The sequence below is a fragment of the Dendropsophus ebraccatus genome, chromosome 1, assembly GCF_027789765.1.
Source record: "Dendropsophus ebraccatus isolate aDenEbr1 chromosome 1, aDenEbr1.pat, whole genome shotgun sequence".
Lineage (NCBI taxonomy): Eukaryota > Metazoa > Chordata > Amphibia > Anura > Hylidae > Dendropsophus > Dendropsophus ebraccatus.
In genome coordinates this window covers 98,785,475-98,809,335 of record NC_091454.1, presented here as the reverse complement: position 1 = coordinate 98,809,335, position 23,861 = coordinate 98,785,475, and the positions used below count along the sequence as shown (strand labels likewise).

General features: G+C 43.3%; 1 protein-coding gene across 2 annotated transcripts in view; it reads right to left on the bottom strand.

The window, feature by feature from the left end:
* The window catches only part of TWF1 (twinfilin actin binding protein 1), a 31,449-nt gene extending 9,048 nt beyond the window's left edge, over window positions 1-22,401 (bottom strand). For both annotated transcript variants that reach the window (XM_069975979.1, XM_069975980.1), the window contains exons 1-4: window positions 22,287-22,401; window positions 8,743-8,820; window positions 4,014-4,192; window positions 2,214-2,309 (exon numbers count right to left, since the gene is read on the bottom strand). In XM_069975979.1, coding sequence (XP_069832080.1) covers window positions 2,214-2,309; window positions 4,014-4,192; window positions 8,743-8,820; window positions 22,287-22,386 — 453 coding nt within the window. In that variant the 5' untranslated portion in view covers window positions 22,387-22,401. The remainder of the gene's footprint in view (window positions 1-2,213; window positions 2,310-4,013; window positions 4,193-8,742; window positions 8,821-22,286) is intronic.
* Window positions 22,402-23,861: the final 1,460 nt, after the last annotated feature.

Below are 23,861 nucleotides of genomic sequence, written 5' to 3'. Positions count from 1 at the left end.
TTACAGCAATTAATGACATTTCTTTATCAGAGCGAAATATATCTTTGTAAACAATTTCCTTTACTTCTTTTAGCTGTAAAATGCTTTTAATCACTTGTGGACCGTGTCACCAAGGCAGGGCCTCTTGGCCATTGTGTTCCCTCTCCCCGCCTTGATCCTTTCACTAGTACTGTGCATAAGGCAATGTCATGGGGGGGGTCATTGGACTACAGCACCAGACCAAAGTGGGAGCATAGACTCAACGTCCGAAAGTAGCTGCAAGTCAGATAATGCAATGTATCCTTTTTAATTGATTAAAGCACAGCGACACTCAGGCTGGATTCACATTCACCGACTATATTTAATCATTCTCAGATAGTTAACCTGCTTCACAGGTAGGCTACGGCTGTTTCACGTTATCTCCACTTCTTCCAGACCACAAATAAACGCAAAACCCTCCAGCCTAGCCTAGCTGTGGAGCATTCTGGAATGTTCTGTACCACTGCTAACTCTCCACGAATGACTAAAATCCGTGAATGTGAAGCCAGCCTGGTGAGTGCCGCTGTGCTTTATTTGTTGTAAAGAATATATTTTACACATTGTTCATGTTGCAAATCTGCCACTTATTAAATAGTTTTATATAGTTATTTATTACTCATGTTTTTGGGGATGGGGTGAAAAAGAGAATAAATGTGAAACGTATCTAAAGCTGCAACGGGCAAAGGTTTTTAAAGAACTTTTTAAGCAAAAAAAGCAAACCTGTCAGGGGCAATATGATATGCCAACCGACTCCCTCACTACAAACACCTGCATTGTTTGACACTGCTGTGTTTTAACAGTGAGACAATGCAGTTTAAAAACAAGCCAGGGAGAAGTGTTATGGGAATGGCTTCCCTCCGGCTTCTCCTAGCCCAGACCGACTTGATTGTAGGTTTCTTCCTATACAAAAATATAGGAAGGGAATGCGGTCCTATTTAAAAAAAAAAAAAAAATCTCTGAATGCATCCCTATATAGTTGTGTGTGCAAACAATCTACAAGTCATTCAGCTCCTCCTAATGCCATGCTGTTGCCCTTTATATTAAAGCATCCTGTCAGAAAGCCATCTGGTATTTATCTAATCTGCTGCATAACAGGCATGTCTCATGAGAGCTTTCTCCAAGCCTTACCCCCATGACAAGCAGTATGACACTTAAAGTGTGCCCCTCCCTAGTTTAGCATGTCTTGTTAGAAAGGCCAGCCACATAAAACTACATAAAATATTCCTTTTTGCAGCATTTTAAGTACTGTATCAGTTTATAAGCATTTTAAATATACCAGACAGCAAAGACACTGGATATTATTTGACTGTCACAAACTTTAAGACAGATATAGGTTAGTACCAGCCTGGTTCTCTATACAATCCTCTGGCATATGGATGATGTAATGAGATATAACTGTGGTGAAATCATAAAAGCTTTACTGGTGAAGGATTAAGGGCACAGCAGGGTTGAATGAACATCCATTACTTCCCTGTTACAGAAAACCTTACAGTATGTCTTCTCTTATGGTTCACCTTACAAAAGAGCTAGACTACCAATTACATTTATTATCTAGTAGAGGGTGTTCTGATACACAGACTAACCATTTCTTACACAGTCACAAGAACACACTGTATACAGTGTTATGCCTAATGTGAATTAAACAGACTTGTTTGATATTTTTTTTCTAATTCAATAAAATTAATCTAAAATTTTAATTTTTATATTATGGCTCCAACATATTCTGCAGCAATGAGACAGTCATCACTACTCATCAGGGCTTTTTTTGGGGTGCATGAAAGAAAAGTACACAAGCATGGGGACAACATACAAACACCATGTCATGCTTGATTAAATTTTAAGCCAGAACCCTGGAATCTAAGGCACTAATACTAACCAATGAAAGATAAAACTACCCCCAGTCATATAAATATTTTCCTAAAGTGGAATCCCACTTTTAAATTTTGGGTAAGGCAGCATGGTGTTTGAAATACGCATCTTAAACTAAAAATCACGTAACAACATTACATTTACACGACATGATTCCAACCTAAGAAGGAAGAAGATGTGGATAAAAACACGGGAGAGGGTTATAAACGGAATTCTGTGCGTGGAAAGCTCAACAGTAGCTACAGCAGGACACCAATGAGAAGATAAAAATAAGCTGAATTATCTTTCACAATGTCATAAGTAAAAGAAGGTTAAATAACACTCACTTTAGTGGTTCCAAAAATTTCATCTTTTATGTGTCCTCCACCAAATTCTTTCTTTACAGTTGCCCTAGTTGCAGCATACAACATCTTTTGTCGTACCTAAATGTGCCCAACAAATAAGATAGTCATCAGAATTAGACAAAATTTCTGTCCTTTATGAATAAGGTCCAAGCAAACAGAGCACTGCTGTAAAAGGTGGGGGAAAAAACTTTAAAACAGGTCTATATAAATCCAAGGACTCCTGCAGCAAGATGGGAAAGGCAGCGAGCCTCTCTTACCTCTGTAAAGGACACCTTTGCAAGGACAGGAACATTTTAAACCCTTCACGTTTACAATTCTTACTGCCGATGCCCCATGCAGTAGGAACATGTATTTATACGTTCCTGACTGTGAAGGGGTTTTATTAAATGTGTGTGTGGGGCCACTTTAATGTGATAGCCCTGCACACATTAGTGTCCCTGCAGCTGAGATCATGCAGTAATTTTTAATTAACCCCTTAAGAGCTGTAATCTATAGCAGTGTTTAAGCAAGTCAGTGACAGGATAAGTACCTGTCACTGACTAATTGAGACCCCTTGACAGATGGGGCTATAATACCTACTTCCACCCTGTCGGATCAGTGATATTTTCATACAGTCTGACCTCATACAGACTGCATAGAATTAATTAGTATATGCAGTCTAATGATTATATATATATATATAAGTTATAAAATGTAAAAAAAAAAAAAAAAAAAAAAAAAAAAAAAAATTATATATACCCATACACACACACAGGGGGACATGTATCATCGTGCGGTCCGGGGGTTTTCGGCGGAAATTGCCGATTTGCACAATATTTTATTCGCAAATCGGCACTTTCCGCCGGGTACGCCGGGGGGGGCGGGGAGGGGGTGTGAAGGGGGCGGAACGAGGGCGCAGACTCAGAGTCCGGGCGATTCACCATCCGTTCCGCAAAAAGATGCGCCGAAAACCTACTCCAGTCCTCAGCTGGTGTAGGTTTGCGGCGGTGCGCACGGGATTTATGTAGAGGCAGTCTACCTCTACATAAATCCCTGTAGCGCCGGATATGCGGGGACATTTATAACGCGGGACTTAATAAATGTCCCCCCATAGTGTGTATATATTGTATGTGTATATATATATGTATAAATTTAAGCTAACGATCTGCACTCCAGCTCACCAGGGTGCCCAGGGAATAACCAAAGGAATGTAGAGGAAATAAATCCCGGCACTCTCGTATTTGAAGCAAGTAAAATGTGCATGTTGCTGTTGGGAAAGACCTGATGGTCGTAACGCGTGTGCAGCATCCCATGTGTGAATAAACAGACTTTTACTTGCTTCAAATACGAGAGTGCCGGGATTTATTTTCTCTATATATGTATATATTTATTTATTTATTTAATTATTTAAAAAATCTCATACTGTTCAATTAAAATATAACAATACTATTATGGCACAGTGAACGGCATAAACAAAAAGGGGGGGGGGGCACTGGAACTGATGATTCTTTTTATTATGTATTTCATTATGAAATTTTTTTTATAAAAAGAAAATAAAAACTCCCATTTGCACCAATATGTAACCAATAGAAACTATATATCGAAAAATGAGCCTCCAACCAGCCCTGAAGGTGAAAATAAGAAAGTGTTATGGCTCTTAGAAGGTGAGGAGTAGAACACTGCTTTATTGTGACCTGGACATCTATGCATCAATGACCTTTGGTCATGAAGGGGTAAAAGTTTAAAAAGAAAAACAAAAAAAAACCTTGTTCTGTAATGATATTCTTTAATAGTAACACTTACATGAGAATAGTCTGGAGACCAGGCAATGAAAATCCACTCGTAGCCCTGGGCATTCTGAGAATCCAGACGAAATAAAATATAACATGGTTGCTTATCTTCTAATAGTGGTAAAATGAAGTTGTCATAATCTTTTTCCCAGGAACTTGCTGGCTTCTCACTGACACTCACTACCAATTGCTCTGTAAACAATATAATCTACAAGTTAATACGTCAAAGAAACAAGATGAATATCTTGTCACAATTAAACAAACATTTCTGTAACATAATGCTTATATTTATCCCCTTGAAGGAGAAGTCCGATGCAGGGAATAATAAAAACAAGCCAAAAAAAAAAAGAAGTAGTAATATTCACCTGTGTCGGCGACTGCATAGCAAGACATTCTCGATCCTGGACCCCAGCCGACGTGACAAATGCCCCACTCAGCCAGTCAGGGACTGGGGCGGGACACTGCTGCAGTCACTGATTGGCTTGTGATGATTCAGCTGGGGTGTGACTCACCTGGAACACGGGAGAAGATGACACCTGGCCGGGTATGGGAACTCAGTGATGCAGCACAATTCGGGTACCCAGACAGGTATGTTTATTTCCCCCCCCCACCCCCTGCCCATAATGACGACTTCTTTAACCCCTTAGAGACCAAGCCTATTTGGGCCTTTATGACCAGGCTCATTTTTCAAAATCTGACCTGTCTCACTTTATGCGCTTATAGCTCAGTGATGCTTTAATATACCGTATTTTTCGGACTATAAGGCGCACTTAAAATACTATGATTTTCTAAGAAATTGTAAGTGCGCCTTATAGTCCAGTGCGCCTTATATATGGACCGGGATAGCTCCGGCCTCCATGGCACAGATAGGCTGCCGAGCTCACATCTCCCCGCCACACAGAACAGCGCAGCGCTCCCTCACCTGGACTCCCGGCCCATGGCTCCGCAGGCCTTTCCTGCTGTCCCGCTCTCCCGCTCTCAAGGTGTCCCGCTCTCTCCCGCTCTCTCCAGCAGTAGTAAGCTGAGTGTCAGGGATGCACAGATTGTCAAAGGGATCCTCTACAGGCAAGGACTTAACAGGAGCGGAGGCAGGCAGAAATGGACGCAGAAGAGGGCCTGAGCGCTGCTGTGCTGAGGAGCTGTCTGCATTCCGAAGGGGAGGGGGAGCCCGAGTGGAGGCAGAGGGGAACTGATTCTGCGGCTCTGCGGCTAAGCCCGGCAAGGATCCGGGGGAGCCGGTATTTGCATGCAGGCTGTTCCGATTGCTCCCTGTGTGTCCCCGCTGATGCTGTGTGTGACGGAGCAGTCTGCCACACCGCTCCGCATATGAGCAGGATGGAGGGGGAGCCGCAGGGACTCCGGCACCATGTTGCTTTGACCGGGCAAAGGGGAGAGAGGCTTCCAGCTTCCTCCGTGCTTCCTCCGCCAAACTTATACACTATAATGCGGTGCGCCTTATAGTCCGGTGCGCCTTATATATGAACCTAGATGGCTTAGCAGGCTAAAATTGGAGGTGCGCCTTATAGTCCGGTGCGCCTTATAGTCCGAAAAATACGGTAGGCTAGCGATTTTGAGACATTCTGCGTAACATATGGTACTTCATGTTAGTGGCAAAATTTGGTCACTGTCTTGTGTGTTTTTTTGTGAAAAACATCAGAATATCATGAAAAACTTGCACTTTACGAACTTCGAAATTCTCTGCTTCTAAAAAAAGAAAGTCGTATCACATAAATTAGTTGCAAGTCACATTATCAATATGTCCTCTTTATTCTGGCTTCATTTCGAAAACATATTTTACTTTTTAGGGTGTTACAGGGCTTAGAAATGTATCAGCAAATTATCAAATTTCTTGAAATTTCCAAACTGATTTTTTTAGGGACCAGTTCTTTTTTTAAGTGGGTTTAGGAGGCTAGTATACTTGAAACCCCCATAAGTGACCCCATTTTGCAAACTACACACCATAAAGAATTAATCTAGGGGTATAATGAGCATTTTGACCCTACAGAGGCTTGAGAAATGTATTCCTCCATTAGGCCATAAAAATGGAAAATAAAAATTTTCAAATAATATATTTGTTTAGATTAAAGTATCACATTTTCACAAGAGACAGGAGAGAAAAAGCACCCCAAAATTTGTAACGCAGGTTCTCCTGAGTAGAAAGGTACCCCATATGTCGGTGTGAACCACTGTATGGGCACACAGCAGGGCATAGAACGAAAGGAGCGCCAATTAGCATTTTCTGTGCAGATTTTGCTGTAAAACTTTTCAAGCGCCAGGTGCGTTTGCAGTGCCCCTGTAGTGTCAGCGGAGTGAAAACCCCCCAAAATTCACCCCATTTTGGAAAGTTAACCCCGCAAAGAATTCATCTTGGTGTGTGGTGAGCATTTTGACCCCACAGAGGAAAGTATTCAAAATTAGACAGTAAAAATAAAAAACTAGAATTTTTCCAATATTTTTGTTTAGTTTGAAATTTCTCAATTGCACAAGGAACAGTAGAGAAAAGGCACCCCAAAATCTGTAAAGAAGGTTCTCCCAAGTAGAAAGGTACCCAATATGTGGGCATAAACCACTGTATGGGCACACAGCGGGGCTCAAAAGGAAGGGAGCGCCAATTAGCATTTTCAGTGCAGATTTTTTCTGAAGAAGTTTCTGAGCGCCAGGTGCGTTTGCAGTGCCTCTGTACTGTCAGCAGAATAGAACCCTCCCAAAATTCATCCCATTTTGAAGAGTGCACCCCTCAAAGAATTCATCTTGGGGTGTGGTGAGCATTTTGACCCCACAGGTATTAGAGGACAGCATTCAAAATTAGAAAGTAAAAATGAAAAAATTTAATTTTTCCAATAATATGTTTGTTTAGTTAGAAATTTCTCAATTTCACGAGGAACAGAAGAGAAAATGCACGCAAAATTTGTAAAGCAGGTTCTCCTGAGTACAACAGTGCCTCATACGTGGGCATAAACCAATTTATGGGCACAAAGCGGGAAGGGAAGGAGCGTCATTTTGCTGGAGCAAAACCGCAGCTAGTATCGGTTATTAGAATTGCTCAGTTGCTAAAATTTTTTTTTTTAAATTAGATTACAGGTAATCTGGGCTGGTGACGGGCACTCTGGGGGTGTTTACTTGCTATCTGGGGAGGTGACGGGCAATCTGGGGTGGTACGAGCAGTCTGTGGCAATCTGGGGGAGGAGTGACAGGCAATCTGGGGGAGGAGTGACAGGCAATCTGTGACAATTTGGGGTGGTTACTGGCAGTCTGTGGCAATCTGGGGTGGTTACGGGCAGTCTGGGGCAATCTGGGGTAGTTACGGGCAGTATGTGGCAATCTATAGTGGTTACTTGCAGCCTGTGGCAATCTTGGGGTGTTTACTGGCTATCTGGGGTGGTTATGGACAATCGGTTGGGGGGAGGGGGGGGGGGGTTTACGGGCAGTCTGTGGCAATCTGGGGTGGTTACGGGTAATCTGAGCGGTTACAGGTAAACTGGAGTGGTTATGAATAATCTGGGGTGGTTACAGGTAATGCGGGGTGGAAACAGGTAAATCTGGGGCACTTTTTAACCCCTAGCAAAAATCCACAAAAACTGTCGCCACATTGCAAGATCCATAGCGTTCTTATCTTTTGTGCGGCAGAGTTGGTCTTGGGCTTATTTTTTGCGGGAAGATGTGTAGTTTCTATTGATACCAAGTTTTATATGTATATGACTTTTTGATCTCTTTTATGACGTATTTTCTAAAGCAGAATGATAAAATAAAGCTAGTCTGTTACTGTTTTTTTTTGTTTTTTTACAGCGTGTCGTGCGATATAATTGATACAGTTTCATAGATTGAGTCGTTACGGACGTAGCGATATCAATCATGTATAGGATTTGTGTTTTTTTTTTTTTTTTATGTAACAGTTTATTGTATATTGGGGATTTAATGCATTTTTATTATGGGGGGGCTGGGAAGGATTGTGTTTTGGTGCACTTTTTTTTACTTTTACACTAGTGTACATTACTACTTAGAGCTGATCCCCTGCTCTGCTGCCGCAGGGGGGCGTCAGTTTATTCTGATGCATCCGCCGTTAAAAGGCGCATGCATCGGAATTAAGCCCATTAGTGACCACCATGAAAACACATGCGGCGGTCACTAAGGAGTTAATTGGCGACTGGGATTTCAAACATAACACGATGTAATTCCTAACATTTTTGTAAATTTTATTTAAAATCCTTAGCGCAGAAAAAAAAAATGCTCTAAAGTGTTGCCCACTAGGTGTTTCCCCTCCGTCATCTGCTGCCCACTGTCTCTTGTTGGAAAAATAAATCAGTCTCTAGCCCCAGTAAAGGGTCCATTTACACATATCACTCAATCACTTGTTTAGCAAACGACAGGTGATGATATTTTCTTTTAAACGCTAGGCATTAATGCTGTGTTTGCACGGAGTGATAATTCGACCAATCAAAAGATTAACGATTTCGAAACAATGTGTTTTTTATAACAATCAGCGTTTAGATGGAAGGATATATCGTTTGGAAAAATGTTATGTATGTTATGTGGTGTGCTGTGATTGGCTACAGAAGTCCAGAAAAGGAAAAACCCGTATGTGTACTACTGGAAAATAACCCAGCTTTGGTCCCATCCCCAGAAATGCAGAGAATTAGCAATAGTTGTGCACCATGGGGGGCTTGCATGGGCTCAATAACAGCAGCGAGAACAATAAAACCACCATGTGGGGGAAAAACAATGAAATAAAGAAATTTACAAACCATCTTCAATGTCCAGTTTCAATAGCCTGTATTTTCCATTTCTAGCTTTGGCAAAGGTTTCTTGAACATTTTCACCCGCTGTTGGTAAAAAGAAAAAGCTATATATTAGTAAATAAATACCTAAATATAGCAATATGAAATACTGATTACACAAAATGTAGATAGCAACATCTGGGGCATGTTGGAAGTGTAAGGGCCCATCACACATCCGTCAGTTTTTACTGTCCTGATCAGGAGGCCTCAAATGGCATCAGGAAAGGATCAGGATTTCCTGACAGTAATCCGTTTTACCTTCAGGAAACCATCAGGAAAAGCCTTCAGTAATTCCTGATCAGAATAAAAAATAGGACATGATAGGAGATGTAGTTCTGCAAACTGGGTGGTCACAGCTTGCAGAACTACAACTCCCACCATGCCCTGCTGACAGGTCATAATGGGAGTTGTACTTCTGCAACCTAGATGGCCACAGGCTGCAGAAGTACAACTCCCATCATGCACTGCGGACAGGTTATGATGGGATCATGCGGTTGCCGGTCTCGCTCGGGTACGGGGGGGGCTTGGGAAGGGTTGCCGCTGAAGGGAACTTCTATTACAATGTATACAAGTATCCACTTAAGTGATCAACAAATGTTTCGTATTTGCAGACAATAAAAAGATCACTAGGCTCACTTCCCAGATAGGAGCTATTCTAGAAAATGAGTACAAAGTTCTCAACTGATTTCTTGTTAAAAAGGTTGCTGAATTGAGATTGATAACAAGTAAGGCCAACCACCACCTGTAACCTTTAATTTCTGCATGACTTTTAGCCTATAACTGAGCTATCATATGAAATGTATGACAAATATTTAGATGTCCAATGTCCCTACACTTCAGGGTGGTAATAGAGCCCATTCAGCAATCCCTTTGTTTCCTTTTCCATTTTTCAGCAGCAATTCTGGCATAGGCGTTAAAACAAGTTTATTCTTATGTTCTATGTTAAATGTATTCTATATCGTATGCTATAATTTTTAGATGTAACATTAAAGGCGAAGTACGGCAAATTTTAAAATTTGCCCGCAAGTAAGGACAAGGGGGGACATGAGAAAAAAAAAGTGTTACTTCCCTCTCCTGTGCCTCTGATGTGCCGCATCACAGGCTTCATAACACTACCCCCCCCCCCCCCCCCCCCCCCCGAGTTCCGATGTTGTCACAATGCATTTCCCTATCAGCCTATCAGTGACTGCAGCGGTGTCCCGTCCCAGTCACCAACTGGCTGAGCAGGCAATCCATTAGCAGAGTCATATCATTGATAAAGCAAGGGATCCCCTTGTGGCAAGGCAGCCCTTCGGGGGCATGGGGAGAGGTAGGTTAAGTTTTTTTTATTATGTACCTCTCTGCCTGTGGAAAATTTTTAAATATCGCCGAACTTCTGCTTTAATTCCTTTACTTTTTATCAGTCACACAAATACAGTATAGGGCTACGTTCACACAATGTACGTACAACAGATGTTGTTTGGCACTGAAAAACAACGGCCATTGTCACTTTAAACATTGCACTGAAAGTAATGCATATTGGCAGGAAATAATCGACATGTCAATTATTTCTACAGCCGCAGCAAACAATATATCCCCAGAAACCCTTTAAATCACAATTTTCGGGGGCTTGTAAAGAAATAGGGACAAGGACTTGGCTGTGTTCTCATTGCAAATGTGGAAACACAACCTGAGAGCTGCAGCAAAAACTACAGCAAAACTGCACTGTGTAGGAGCAGCCTATGGCGATTACTATTCCTTTGAAAAAGTCACTATCACAGTATTGAGTCAACAGTTCATAAGCAATATTTTACATTACCACATTTTCATGATGTACACAGAAGTCAGCATGTTAGCTAGTATAAGCACACATATGCACTAACATTTCTATTGTGCTTTCATTCATCGGATGCAGCTATGAACAGTACACTACTGATGGTATATGTGATCCATCCTTTCCATAATAGGAGGGAATAGCATGAGAACACTGGCTGGAATGCACATAAAGCAGACGGACTGCTCTGATGACAGGCACGGCTACAAGGCCACAGGAAGGCATAGTAGGGAGTAAACGTCTAAGTCTAGGGGTTAAAGTCTGATTTATAGACTTGTAGGGAAAGCCAACGAGCTATAGAAATGTAAATTTACCCGATTTATGGCACAGTTGTTATTATGTAGGATATTAGTACAATACAGAAGACATATTAGGTTATAAATAAGGATTCCTTTGCACATACTTTACAGTGTTTTCTTCCAATTAGAAAATTCACAAAAATGGCACACTTTATTTTGCCTTCCATGACACAGTTTTTCTTTTTCCAAAATCAGTGTACATTGGTATGTGTGTTTTCTGGGATCTTCATTAAAGAATATGAGGGGAACCAGCAGTGGAAAAACAGCCAACATATATAGGTCTATAAGAGGAAAAATGTCACTAACAAGGTTAAAAAAAAAAAAAAAAAAAAAAACAGCATTGTAGGTATGGTGTTGTATATTTGCTCACTGATGCACAGAGAGGGAGAGATTTATCAAGTCCTTAAGCAGTTGTCGCACAACATGGTGTTTTCCAAAACAGCCATTGCCGATTTCGAGCCAAAGCCATGAGCGGATCCAGCAGGGAACACATGTACAAGTTCTTTCTTTTATAGTTTCATTCCTCGTGAATCCACTCGGGGCGGACATTCACACATTCCATAAACATGTACGTATTTGACGATCCACAATTACAGGCACATTTAGGGCCCATTGATTTCTATTTGGCTATTATCCTGTCCATAGTCTTACTGATCTGCAATCTGTGACGCACAAAAATAGGACATGCCCTAGTACGGACCATAATTGTGGAACAGATGCTCTCATAGAAGTCAATGGGAACGTCTGCAATTTTTGCAAATCTGTAATTTTTTGCAGAAGAAACGGCTTAATGTCTGCAAAAAATATGGCCCACCTTAAAGGAGTATTCCAACTTAAAACTAACTTGGATACCCCCACAGCATAGGGGACATCCAGTAGATAGGAGACAAGTTAGTTTTAAGTTGAAATACCCCTTAAATTACCTTCCCATTCTTTGCAAATCTGCAAAAACTACAGTGTATGGCCATGTTCCCACTTTGTAAGCCACCGGCTGGGTCACAGAATAGGAGGAATAGGAGACAATCTGCCTGGAGCATTCCTAATGATGAGGAGGGCAGGAAGGAGGGACAGAGAGGTTGTGCCAGCCTAATGCATACACACTCTAAGCCCCGGCCGTTGGGCACGGGGCTGCCAGTTTAAAAGTTGTTTTTTTTTTGTACAATAACTTCATCACCTGCCGAATGGACCTCAGGACAGATCTTGGATTAAAAGCAGCTGTAAGAAGGTACAAGGGGTTTGGGGAGAGGGGGGGCGTCAGATTGTGGGTACATAGTCGCTTTAATTATTGCACACATATACAGTGGTACCTTGGTTTAAGAGCAACTTGGATTGTGAGCATTTGCAAGAAGAGCTCACAGTTTTTCAAAATTGTGACTTGGTGTAAGAGCATTGCTTTGGTTTTAGAGCTCCCTGTACTGGGTGGGAGCGCGAGTGGAGGAGTGGCATGGTCTGCATAGCGGTGTCTACAGCCCTGTACTCTCACCTAGGAAGTCTCTCACCTTCTAAATCATAGCAGATCCCCTTCAGGCTGGGGCTTGCATCAGGGGACAGGACTGTGGAGGTAATCTCTCAATAGCTGTAACCCCTCTCTCTTCCCGGACAGAGTTCTGCATTTATGTGCTCACATTTGCCCTGCTCATTCCTTCATGCTCCCTGCAGTCTCTGTCAGCCCTTGTGTTTCCCATCCTCTCCATTCCTGCTATATTGTGCCTGCACTGTCCTCCTGCACACCTCTGGGATTCTCACTTCCTGGTATCTACAAATTGCTGCTGTTTTTTCAGGTTTACACATAGTATACATTAAACTCCACATGCTGATTGCTATACTGTACAGTAACTTATAATATGACATATTCAGCTCTTTCTAAATGTTTGTTTCATTTGTTTTACATGTTATTCAAAATAAAAAAAAATATTATTTTTGGGGTGAGGAACTAAATGGCTGCATTTCAATGATTTCTTATGGAAAAATTTGCTTTGCTATAAGAGTGATTTGGTTTACAAGTGTAGTCCCAGAACGAATTATGCTCGTAATCCAAGTCACCACTGTATTTGGAATAAATATATTCTGTTCCATCAGTACTGTACTTGACATCCTATACTAGTATAAAGTGACAGCTGAGTACAGGTCAGAATACTGTCTAGTAACCAGTGAGGTGGAGTACAGAAGAGAGGCTACAGTTACACTTGTGAGTGTGCCTCGGGGTCACGTATCACTAGTGCCATCTGTACACCTCATACGCTTGCACTGCTGTTTAATCTATGACTCTCATACATTTGGAGTATTATGAACTGGTAGGAGGGTTGTACAGCAGGTCTAGTCTGTTAAATGTGCTTGCCACTAGTGTCCATACAAGGTGTAATAGGATCAGGCTTATGTTTTAGGCTTTGTTTAGAGATTCAAGCCTCTAGTAGAAGGCTGAGTTCACACGATGGTTTTGTTTCCATTTAACATTTTATATACTTGAAAAGAAAAAAAAGTGTTTACCCTGACAGATGCTGATGAACGCCATTTAGCAGAATCAGCTTCCCATTGACATTCTATAAATATACATAGTAGTAATATACAGTGGTACCTTGGTTTAAGAGTAACTTGGTTTAAGAGCGTTTTGGTTTAAGAGCTCACAGTTTTTCAAAATTGTAACTTGGGTTAAGAGCATTGCTTTGGTTTAAGAGCTCCCTGTCCTGGGTGGGAGGGGGAGTGGGGGAGGGGCATGGTCTGCATAGCGGGGTCTACAGCACTGTACTCTGACCCAGGAAGACTCCCTCACCTTCCAAATCATGGCAGATCCACTTTAGGCTGGGGCTTGCATCAGGGGACAGGACTGTGGAGGTAATCTCTTCATAGCTGTAACCCCTCTCTCCCCGGAGAGAGAGCGCTGCATGTATGTGCCCACATCTGTCCTGCTCATTCCTTAATGCTCCCTGCAGTCTCTGTCAGCCCTTGTGTTTTCCATTCTCTCCATTACTGTACAGTAACTTATAATATCACATATTCTGCCGTTTCTGAATGTTTGTTTCATTAGTTTTACATGTTATTCAGAATAATAAATCAATATTTTTGGGGTGTGGACAGTGGAACCATATGTCCACATTTCTATGATTTCTTATGAATTTTTTTTTTCTTTCTGTGGTCTGGACTCCATCTGCTGGCACATAAACATCTCACTGCCGTGCTGCATAGAGATTGTTTTGCATATTTTTTTTTCTACATTTTTTGTATAGCACAATATTAAAGGAGGAGTCCCACAACGTTAAAGAAATAAATAAATAAATAAAGAAAGAAAGAAAAAAAAAGCTTCTGAAAGGTGGTGGTGGTGGGGGGGGGGGGGGGGGGGGGGGGGGTCTAGGCATAATAAAGTAAACTTACCTATCCTCATGCCCAGTAGTGCAGCTCCTGGGTCCAGCTGACAGCCAGCAGCCTATTGCAGCTCTTCCAGCTGCAACGTTATGTACCCAGCTGAGCTATTGCCTGCTCATCCAATCAATGACTGGGTGGGACACACACTGACTGGCTGAGCGGGCAATGGATCAGCGGAGCTGTGGCATTGCAGCTGGGAGAGCCGGGTTTGCGACGTACCCAGATTTCAGCAGAAAATGACAGGCGACCGTCAGTGAGACCCAGGAGTGGCACTACGGAGGCTCGAGGACAAAAAGGTATACATTGTTTATTCATTTCCAGCCTGCCTGACTGTTTTTATTTTCATGGGATTTCTCATTTAAAGCAGGGCTGTTGAGTAGGTAAGGCGCAGCTCCGACTCCAACTCAGACTCCTTCATAAATGGCCGTCATATACCAGGGGAGTTATATATCACACTGGCTCAGCAGCTTCTCCTTAATGTCCTACATAATCCTGGGGCGACTTCTGAGGGAATAAGGTAAGATATAAAGCAGCTTCTCCTGTGTGTGCAGTGGATGCAGCCAGTCTCCAGCCTCCATGTCCAGAACAACTCACAACTAGACTAGATGGAGCAGACTAGACTAGATGTGATCTTTTCTGCTGACAATCTTCTATGTTTCTAACTAAATGTTAACCATACACACAGAAACACTGCCAGATACCTGTAATATAGATATCATCCATAGTGATATACAGGGTGTCACACACAGTGATATATAGAAGTCACACATAGTGCTATAGAGGGGTCACTGTGGGTGTGGGGGCATGCCATAGCGCGCACGCACACGCACACACACAGCTGCAGCCATAGCATACACACACACAGCCTGCTGCAGCCATAGCACACAGAGTCCTACATACACACACAGCCTGCTGCAGCCATAGCACACACACTGCTGCAGCCATAGCGCGCACGCGCACACGCACACACAGCTGCAGCCATAGAACACTAAAGAAAAACAGCACATTGAGGACAGAGGTTACTGCTACAATACTTATGTCTTCTCCTCCTCTATATTACACATGATATCTTCATATTACACTGCTGCTCATATACAGTCATCCAGCATCCAGGAAGAGAACAACACAGATCTTCCCACACACACAATGGACTCTCCCAACTCAGAAACAAGCTGCCAAATAGTGACCGACAACATATCCCTGACCACCCTCATCTAATAGGGCCAGTGTCCTATTAAAATGTTGCTCATAATATGTATTGATGAGCAAAACTTCATATCAAAACTCAATTTTAAATTGTTCTAAAAATATTTTTAAAGCTGGAGTCGGTACATTTTTGCTGACACCAACTCTGACTCCAGCCAAAACTAGCTCCGACTCCAACTCCACAGCCCTGATTTAAATAGTGTGTAAACCCAGCTTTAATGGAACTTGTAACTCAAACAAACCCTTTAAATTTATATCTGTCAAAAAAGCAGCTTTTGACATGATCAAAAGAACAACCACACACTCCTTTTCTCGCTCTGTGTCTATGAGAGGGAGATGCTCCCATAGATTTGCATTTGGAGGCCCGGTTACGTGACATAATGCTGGGAGAGAGTGCAATAAGCGCGTACTTCTCCCAGAACACTCAGGTATAAGGTTTAAACACTCAGATCTGGACCATATGCCTCTATGTCGTATCACAATATCATGTAATGACAGTGCCCCTTTAACTTATATCATCTATTGCTGCTATATGCCAGTGATGTCAAACTTGCAGCCCCCCAGGAATCCTGGGAATTGTACTTTCGCAACAGCCGCAGGTTTGACATAGGTGCTATAGAGTAAGGTAGTGTTGAACAAAACCGTCAAAATGTTCGGGTTCAGCAACGTTTGACTCCCCGCAGTTGCATAGGTTGGATGTTGCCCTAGGGAGCCCTGGAAAACATGAATAGTGCCACAGAATGTATCCATGTTTTGCTGTCAGCCCTAGGGTGGCATCCAGGTGGCATGCATGTGACAGCAGTGTTTCCCAACCTGTGGCTCTCAAGCTATTGTATGGTATGGTGGGAACTGCAGCTTTGCAACAACTGGGGAGCCACAGGTTAGGGAACACTGATCTAAAGCAAATGTCACAGAGGCTCTATCGGAGGCACCTACTGTCTATCTCTTTCACCACATGAATGGAAACCTCATCAGAGGCATATTCATGTGTCATACTCGCTGTTCAGCAGCAAACAGAGCAGGACACACAGATGGGCACAGGGAATATTGCTATAGCTTAGATGGTGCACTGGCAAGGGTCCATTTACACGGAACGATTTATCGTTCAAATTTGCACGTTAACGATCGAATTCGAACGATAATTGTACGTGTAAACGCAACGAATGATCAAGCGACGAGCGAGAAATCGTTCATTTTAATCTTTCAACAACTTCTCAAATCGACGTTGATCGTTCGCAAAAAAATCGCAGATCGTTCAGTGTGAAAAGTCATTCGCCGATTTAACCAATGTGTGAGATAGGCTAAAGCAATCGCAAAACGAATTTTCCATACAATATAGCGTACAGTCTAAACGCTGATCGTTATGAAAAAAAAATCGTTACTCCAACATCGTTAATCTTACGATCGGGCGAATTATCGTTTTGTGTAAACGTAGCATTAGGAAGCTCCCTGTGTTTTCAGGGCATTATTAGTAGGGATGGTCCGAACCGAGTTCATACGGAGTTCGTACGGACCCGAACCATCCGCAATGATTACCGCTGTCTGCCCGCTCCGTGCAGCGGGCGGATCCAGCGGGAGGAACGCCTGGAAAACTGGGATACAGCCATAGCCATAGGCTGTATCCAAGTTTTCCAGGCGGTCCTCCCGCTGTATCCGCCCGCTGCACGGAGCGGGCAGACAGCGGTAATCCGATGCGAAGCGTTCGGGTGCAACCGAACCCGAACCTCGGCGGGTTCGGACAGTCCCTAATTATTAGATTTTGTGCTTGGGTCACTCTGTGGTACCTCGGTTCTCAAACTGCTTGCAACACAAACTGTTTGGTTCTCAAACACTTTTCGGGCCCCCAGTCTCTTAAGTACTCGGTATCTGAACGGTTTTGTGAGTGTACTGTATAATACTGCTAGTGTGCATATACAGTACAGTATTAGTACACCACCATCTCCCATTCTGTACTGTATAAGACTGCTAGAGTGCATATACAGTACAGTAGTAGTGCACCACCATCTCCCATCCTGTACTGTATAAGACTGCTGGAGTGCATATACAGTACAGTAGTAGTGCACCACCATCTCCCATCCTGTACTGTATAAGACTGCTGGAGTGCATATACAGTACAATAGTAGTACAGTCAGTGCACCACCATCTCCCATCCTGTACTGTATAAGACTGCTGGAGTGCATATACAGTACAGTAGTAGTGCACCACCATCTCCCATCCTGTACTGTATAAGACTGCTGGAGTGCATATACAGTGCAGTAGTAGTACACTCAGTGCACCACCATCTCCCATCCTGTACTGTATGAGATTGCTGGAGTGTATATACAGTACAGTAGTAGTACAGGCAGTGCACAACCATCTCCCATCCTGTACGGTATAAGACTGCTGGAGTGCATATACAGTACAGTAGTAGTACAGGCAGTGCACCACCATCTCCCATCCTGTACTGTATAAGACTGCTGGAGTGCATATACAGTACAATAGTAGTACAGTCAGTGCACCACCATCTCCCATCCTGTACTGTATAAGATTGCTGGAGTGCATATACAGTGCAGTAGTAGTACAGCCAGTGCACCACCATCTCCCATCCTGTACTGTATAAGATTGCTGGAGTGCATATACAGTACAGTATTAGTACAGTCAGTGCACCACCATCTCCCATCCTGTACTGTATAAGACTGCTGGAGTGTATATACAGTGCAGTAGTAGTACACTCAGTGCACCACCATCTCCCATCCTGTACTGTATGAGATTGCTGGAGTGTATATACAGTACAGTAGTAGTACAGGCAGTGCACAACCATCTCCCATCCTGTACGGTATAAGACTGCTGGAGTGCATATACAGTACAGTAGTAGTACAGGCAGTGCACCACCATCTCCCATCCTGTACTGTATAAGACTGCTGGAGTGCATATACAGTACAATAGTAGTACACTCAGTGCACCACCACCTCCCATCCTGTACTGTATAAGACTGCTAGAGTGCATATACAGTACAGTAGTAGTGCACCACCATCTCCCATCCTGTACTGTATAAGACTGCTGGAGTGCATATACAGTACAGTAGTAGTGCACCACCATCTCCCATCCTGTACTGTATAAGACTGCTGGAGTGCATATACAGTACAATAGTAGTACAGTCAGTGCACCACCATCTCCCATCCTGTACTGTATAAGACTGCTGGAGTGCATATACAGTACAGTAGTAGTGCACCACCATCTCCCATCCTGTACTGTATAAGACTGCTGGAGTGCATATACAGTGCAGTAGTAGTACACTCAGTGCACCACCATCTCCCATCCTGTACTGTATGAGATTGCTGGAGTGTATATACAGTACAGTAGTAGTACAGGCAGTGCACAACCATCTCCCATCCTGTACGGTATAAGACTGCTGGAGTGCATATACAGTACAGTAGTAGTACAGGCAGTGCACCACCATCTCCCATCCTGTACTGTATAAGACTGCTGGAGTGCATATACAGTACAATAGTAGTACAGTCAGTGCACCACCATCTCCCATCCTGTACTGTATAAGATTGCTGGAGTGCATATACAGTGCAGTAGTAGTACAGCCAGTGCACCACCATCTCCCATCCTGTACTGTATAAGATTGCTGGAGTGCATATACAGTACAGTATTAGTACAGTCAGTGCACCACCATCTCCCATCCTGTACTGTATAAGACTGCTGGAGTGTATATACAGTGCAGTAGTAGTACACTCAGTGCACCACCATCTCCCATCCTGTACTGTATGAGATTGCTGGAGTGTATATACAGTACAGTAGTAGTACAGGCAGTGCACAACCATCTCCCATCCTGTACGGTATAAGACTGCTGGAGTGCATATACAGTACAGTAGTAGTACAGGCAGTGCACCACCATCTCCCATCCTGTACTGTATAAGACTGCTGGAGTGCATATACAGTACAATAGTAGTACACTCAGTGCACCACCACCTCCCATCCTGTACTGTATAAGACTGCTAGAGTGCATATACAGTACAGTAGTAGTGCACCACCATCTCCCATCCTGTACTGTATAAGACTGCTGGAGTGCATATACAGTACAGTAGTAGTGCACCACCATCTCCCATCCTGTACTGTATAAGACTGCTGGAGTGCATATACAGTACAATAGTAGTACAGTCAGTGCACCACCATCTCCCATCCTGTACTGTATAAGACTGCTGGAGTGCATATACAGTACAGTAGTAGTGCACCACCATCTCCCATCCTGTACTGTATAAGACTGCTGGAGTGCATATACAGTGCAGTAGTAGTACACTCAGTGCACCACCATCTCCCATCCTGTACTGTATGAGATTGCTGGAGTGTATATACAGTACAGTAGTAGTACAGGCAGTGCACAACCATCTCCCATCCTGTACGGTATAAGACTGCTGGAGTGCATATACAGTACAGTAGTAGTACAGGCAGTGCACCACCATCTCCCATCCTGTACTGTATAAGACTGCTGGAGTGCATATACAGTACAATAGTAGTACACTCAGTGCACCACCACCTCCCATCCTGTACTGTATAAGACTGCTAGAGTGCATATACAGTACAGTAGTAGTGCACCACCATCTCCCATCCTGTACTGTATAAGACTGCTGGAGTGCATATACAGTGCAGTAGTAGTACACTCAGTGCACCACCATCTCCCATCCTGTACTGTATGAGATTGCTGGAGTGTATATACAGTACAGTAGTAGTACAGGCAGTGCACAACCATCTCCCATCCTGTACGGTATAAGACTGCTGGAGTGCATATACAGTACAGTAGTAGTACAGGCAGTGCACCACCATCTCCCATCCTGTACTGTATAAGACTGCTGGAGTGCATATACAGTACAGTAGTAGTACACTCAGTGCACCACCACCTCCCATCCTGTACTGTATAAGACTGCTGGAGTGCATATACAGTACAGTAGTAGTACAGTCAGTGCACCACCATCTCCCATCCTGTACAGTACTCTCCCATCCTGTACTGTATAAGACTGTTGGAGTGCATATACAGTACAGTAGTAGTACACTCAGTGCACCACCATCTCCCATCCTGTACTGTATAAGACTGCTGGAGTGTATATACAGTACAGTAGTAGTACAGTCAGTGCACCACCATCTCCCATCCTGTACTGTATAAGACTGCTGGAGTGCATATACAGTACAGTAGTAGTACAGTCAGTGCACCACCATCTCCCATCCTGTACTGTATAAGATTGCTGGAGTGCATATACAGTACAGTAGTAGTAGTAGTACAGTCAGTGCACCACCATCTCCCATCCTGTACTGTATAAGACTGCTGGAGTGCATATACAGTACAGTAGTAGTGCACCACCATCTCCCATCCTGTACTGTATAAGACTGCTGGAGTGCATATACAGTACAGTAGTAGTAGTACAGTCAGTGCACCACCATCTCCCATCCTGTACTGTATAAGACTGCTGGAGTGCATATACAGTACAGTAGTACAGGCAGTGCACCACCATCTCCCATCCTGTACTGTATAAGACTGCTGGAGTGCATATACAGTACAGTAGTAGTACAGTCAGTGCACCACCATCTCCCATCCTGTACTGTATAAGACTGCTGGAGTGCATATACAGTACAGTAGTACAGGCAGTGCACCACCATCTCCCATCCTGTACTGTATAAGACTGCTGGAGTGCATATACAGTACAGTAGTAGTACAGTCAGTGCACCACCATCTCCCATCCTGTACTGTATAAGACTGCTGGAGTGCATATACAGTACAATAGTAGTACAGCCAGTGCACCACCATCTCCCATCCTGTACTGTATAAGACTGATGTATTGCATATACAGTACAGTAGTAGTAGTACAGTCAGTGCACCACCATCTCCCATCCTGTACTGTATAAGACTGCTGGAGTGCATATACAGTACAGTAGTAGTGCAGACAGTACACCACCATCTCCCATCCCGTTACAGTGCTGGGATGGGGGACTATACAGTAAAGGATGAGTGAGGAGTTAGTGACTACTGTACTATAATTGCTGGATGTGTTGAATGTTTCTTGTATATAATGTCCTGTACAGTATATAGTGCTGTTCTGTAATGTCCTGTACAGTATATAGTGCTGTTCTGTAATGTCCTGTACAGTATATAGTGCTGTTCTGTAATGTCCTGTACAGTATATAGTGCTGTTCTGTAATGTCCTGTACAGTATATAGTGCTGCTCTGTAATGTCCTGTAATGTCCTGTACAGTATATAGTGCTGCTCTGTAATGTCCTGTACAGTATATAGTGCTGCTCTGTAATGTCCTGTAGTGATTACACTGGGCACTATACAATGTAATATATGAGTATTGTAGGTAATTGTTGGTTGGTGCTGGAACCAAATAAACACATTTACATTATTTCCTATGGGAAGAGAGTGCTCGGTTCTCAAACTGTCCTGTGGAACCAATTACGTCCAAGAACCGAGGTACCACAGTATATACGTTTTATACTCTTGAAAAGACTAAAATGTACATTATACAGATTGTAACAATGGATTCTGCTGGTTGCCACATTGCCCACTGACCATATACCACGTGTCTCTCACTACCTGCCATTTTCCCGCACATATGCTCAGGCAGTGTGAATGCGCCCCAATGAGATATAAGAGACGCAGGACATCTGTCTATACACACTGCACTGTGGAGCCGCCTGCAGCCAGTGTATCTCTGCTTAGCTCAGCATTACCACAGTCCTCAGGAGTCTCCAAGCGGAGACACTCAAAGCGGGCACTTCCCCCAATACACGGGCACTGCCCCCAATACCCGGGCAGCATCCGCCGCTCCCCCCTCAGCCCCCGGAGCACACTCACCCTGGATGCCGGTCTGATGAGACATGCTGAGGACTGCTCGGCTCCGAAACTCAACCAGGAAGTGACAGGGCTGAGCCGGCTCCTGAGGGATACACGTCATCGGCCCGTCTGAGGGTTGCCGGGCAACGGAGCCAGGATCCAAACACAGGTCGCCGGCCCACACCCAGCGCTGGGGCATTGCGCCACACTCGTCACACCGGCCTGTGCTAGAGCCGGGACGGGAGGCGCTGTATCTATACGATATATACCTGACTCGGCCACTTTAGTAATACATTGCTCCAATGATATTTCCCCCCTGCACTAATCTGTAGCCGGTTGTGAGGTGGTCACGCGTTCTGAAATGCTGCAGTTACTTATAGATACTCCATACACTGCACCACATACACTATAGATACACTGCACCACATACACTATAGATACTCCATACACTGCACCACATACACTATAGATACTCCATACACTGCACCACATACACTATAGATACTCCATACACTGCACCACATACACTATAGCTACACTGCACCACATACACTATAGATACTCCATACACTGCACCACATACACTATAGATACACTGCACCACATACACTATAGATACTCCATACACTGCACCACATACACTATAGATACACCATACACTGCACCACATACACTATAGATACACTGCACCACATACACTATAGATACTCCATACACTGCACCACATACACTATAGATACTCCATACACTGCACCACATACACTATAGATACACTGCACCACATACACTATAGATAATCCATACTCTGCACCACATACACTATAAATACTCCATACACTGCACCACATACACTATAGATACTCCATACACTGCACCACATACACTATAGATACACCATACCCTGCAACACATACACTATAGATACACTGCACCACATACACTATAGATACTCCATACACTGCACCACATACACTATAGATACACTGCACCACATACACTATAGATACACTGCACTACATACACTATAGATACTCCATACACTGCACCACATACACTATAGATACACTGCACCACATACACTATAGATACTCTGCACCACATACACTATAGATACTCCATACACTGCACCACATACACTTTAGATACACTGCACCACATACACTATAGATACTCCATACACTGCACCACATACACTATAGATACTCCATACACTGCACCACATACACTATAGCTACACTGCACCACATACACTATAGATACTCCATACACTGCACCACATACACTATAGATACTCCATACACTGCACCACATACACTATAGCTACACTGCACCACATACACTATAGATACTCCATACACTGCACCACATACACTATAGATACTCCATACTCTGCACCACATACACTATAGATACTCCATACTCTGCACCACATACACTATAGATACTCCATACACTGCACCCCATACACTATAGATACTCCATACACTGCACCACATACACTATAGATACACTGCACCACATACACTATAGATACTCCATACACTGCACCACATACACTATAGATACTCCATACTCTGCACCACATACACTATAGAT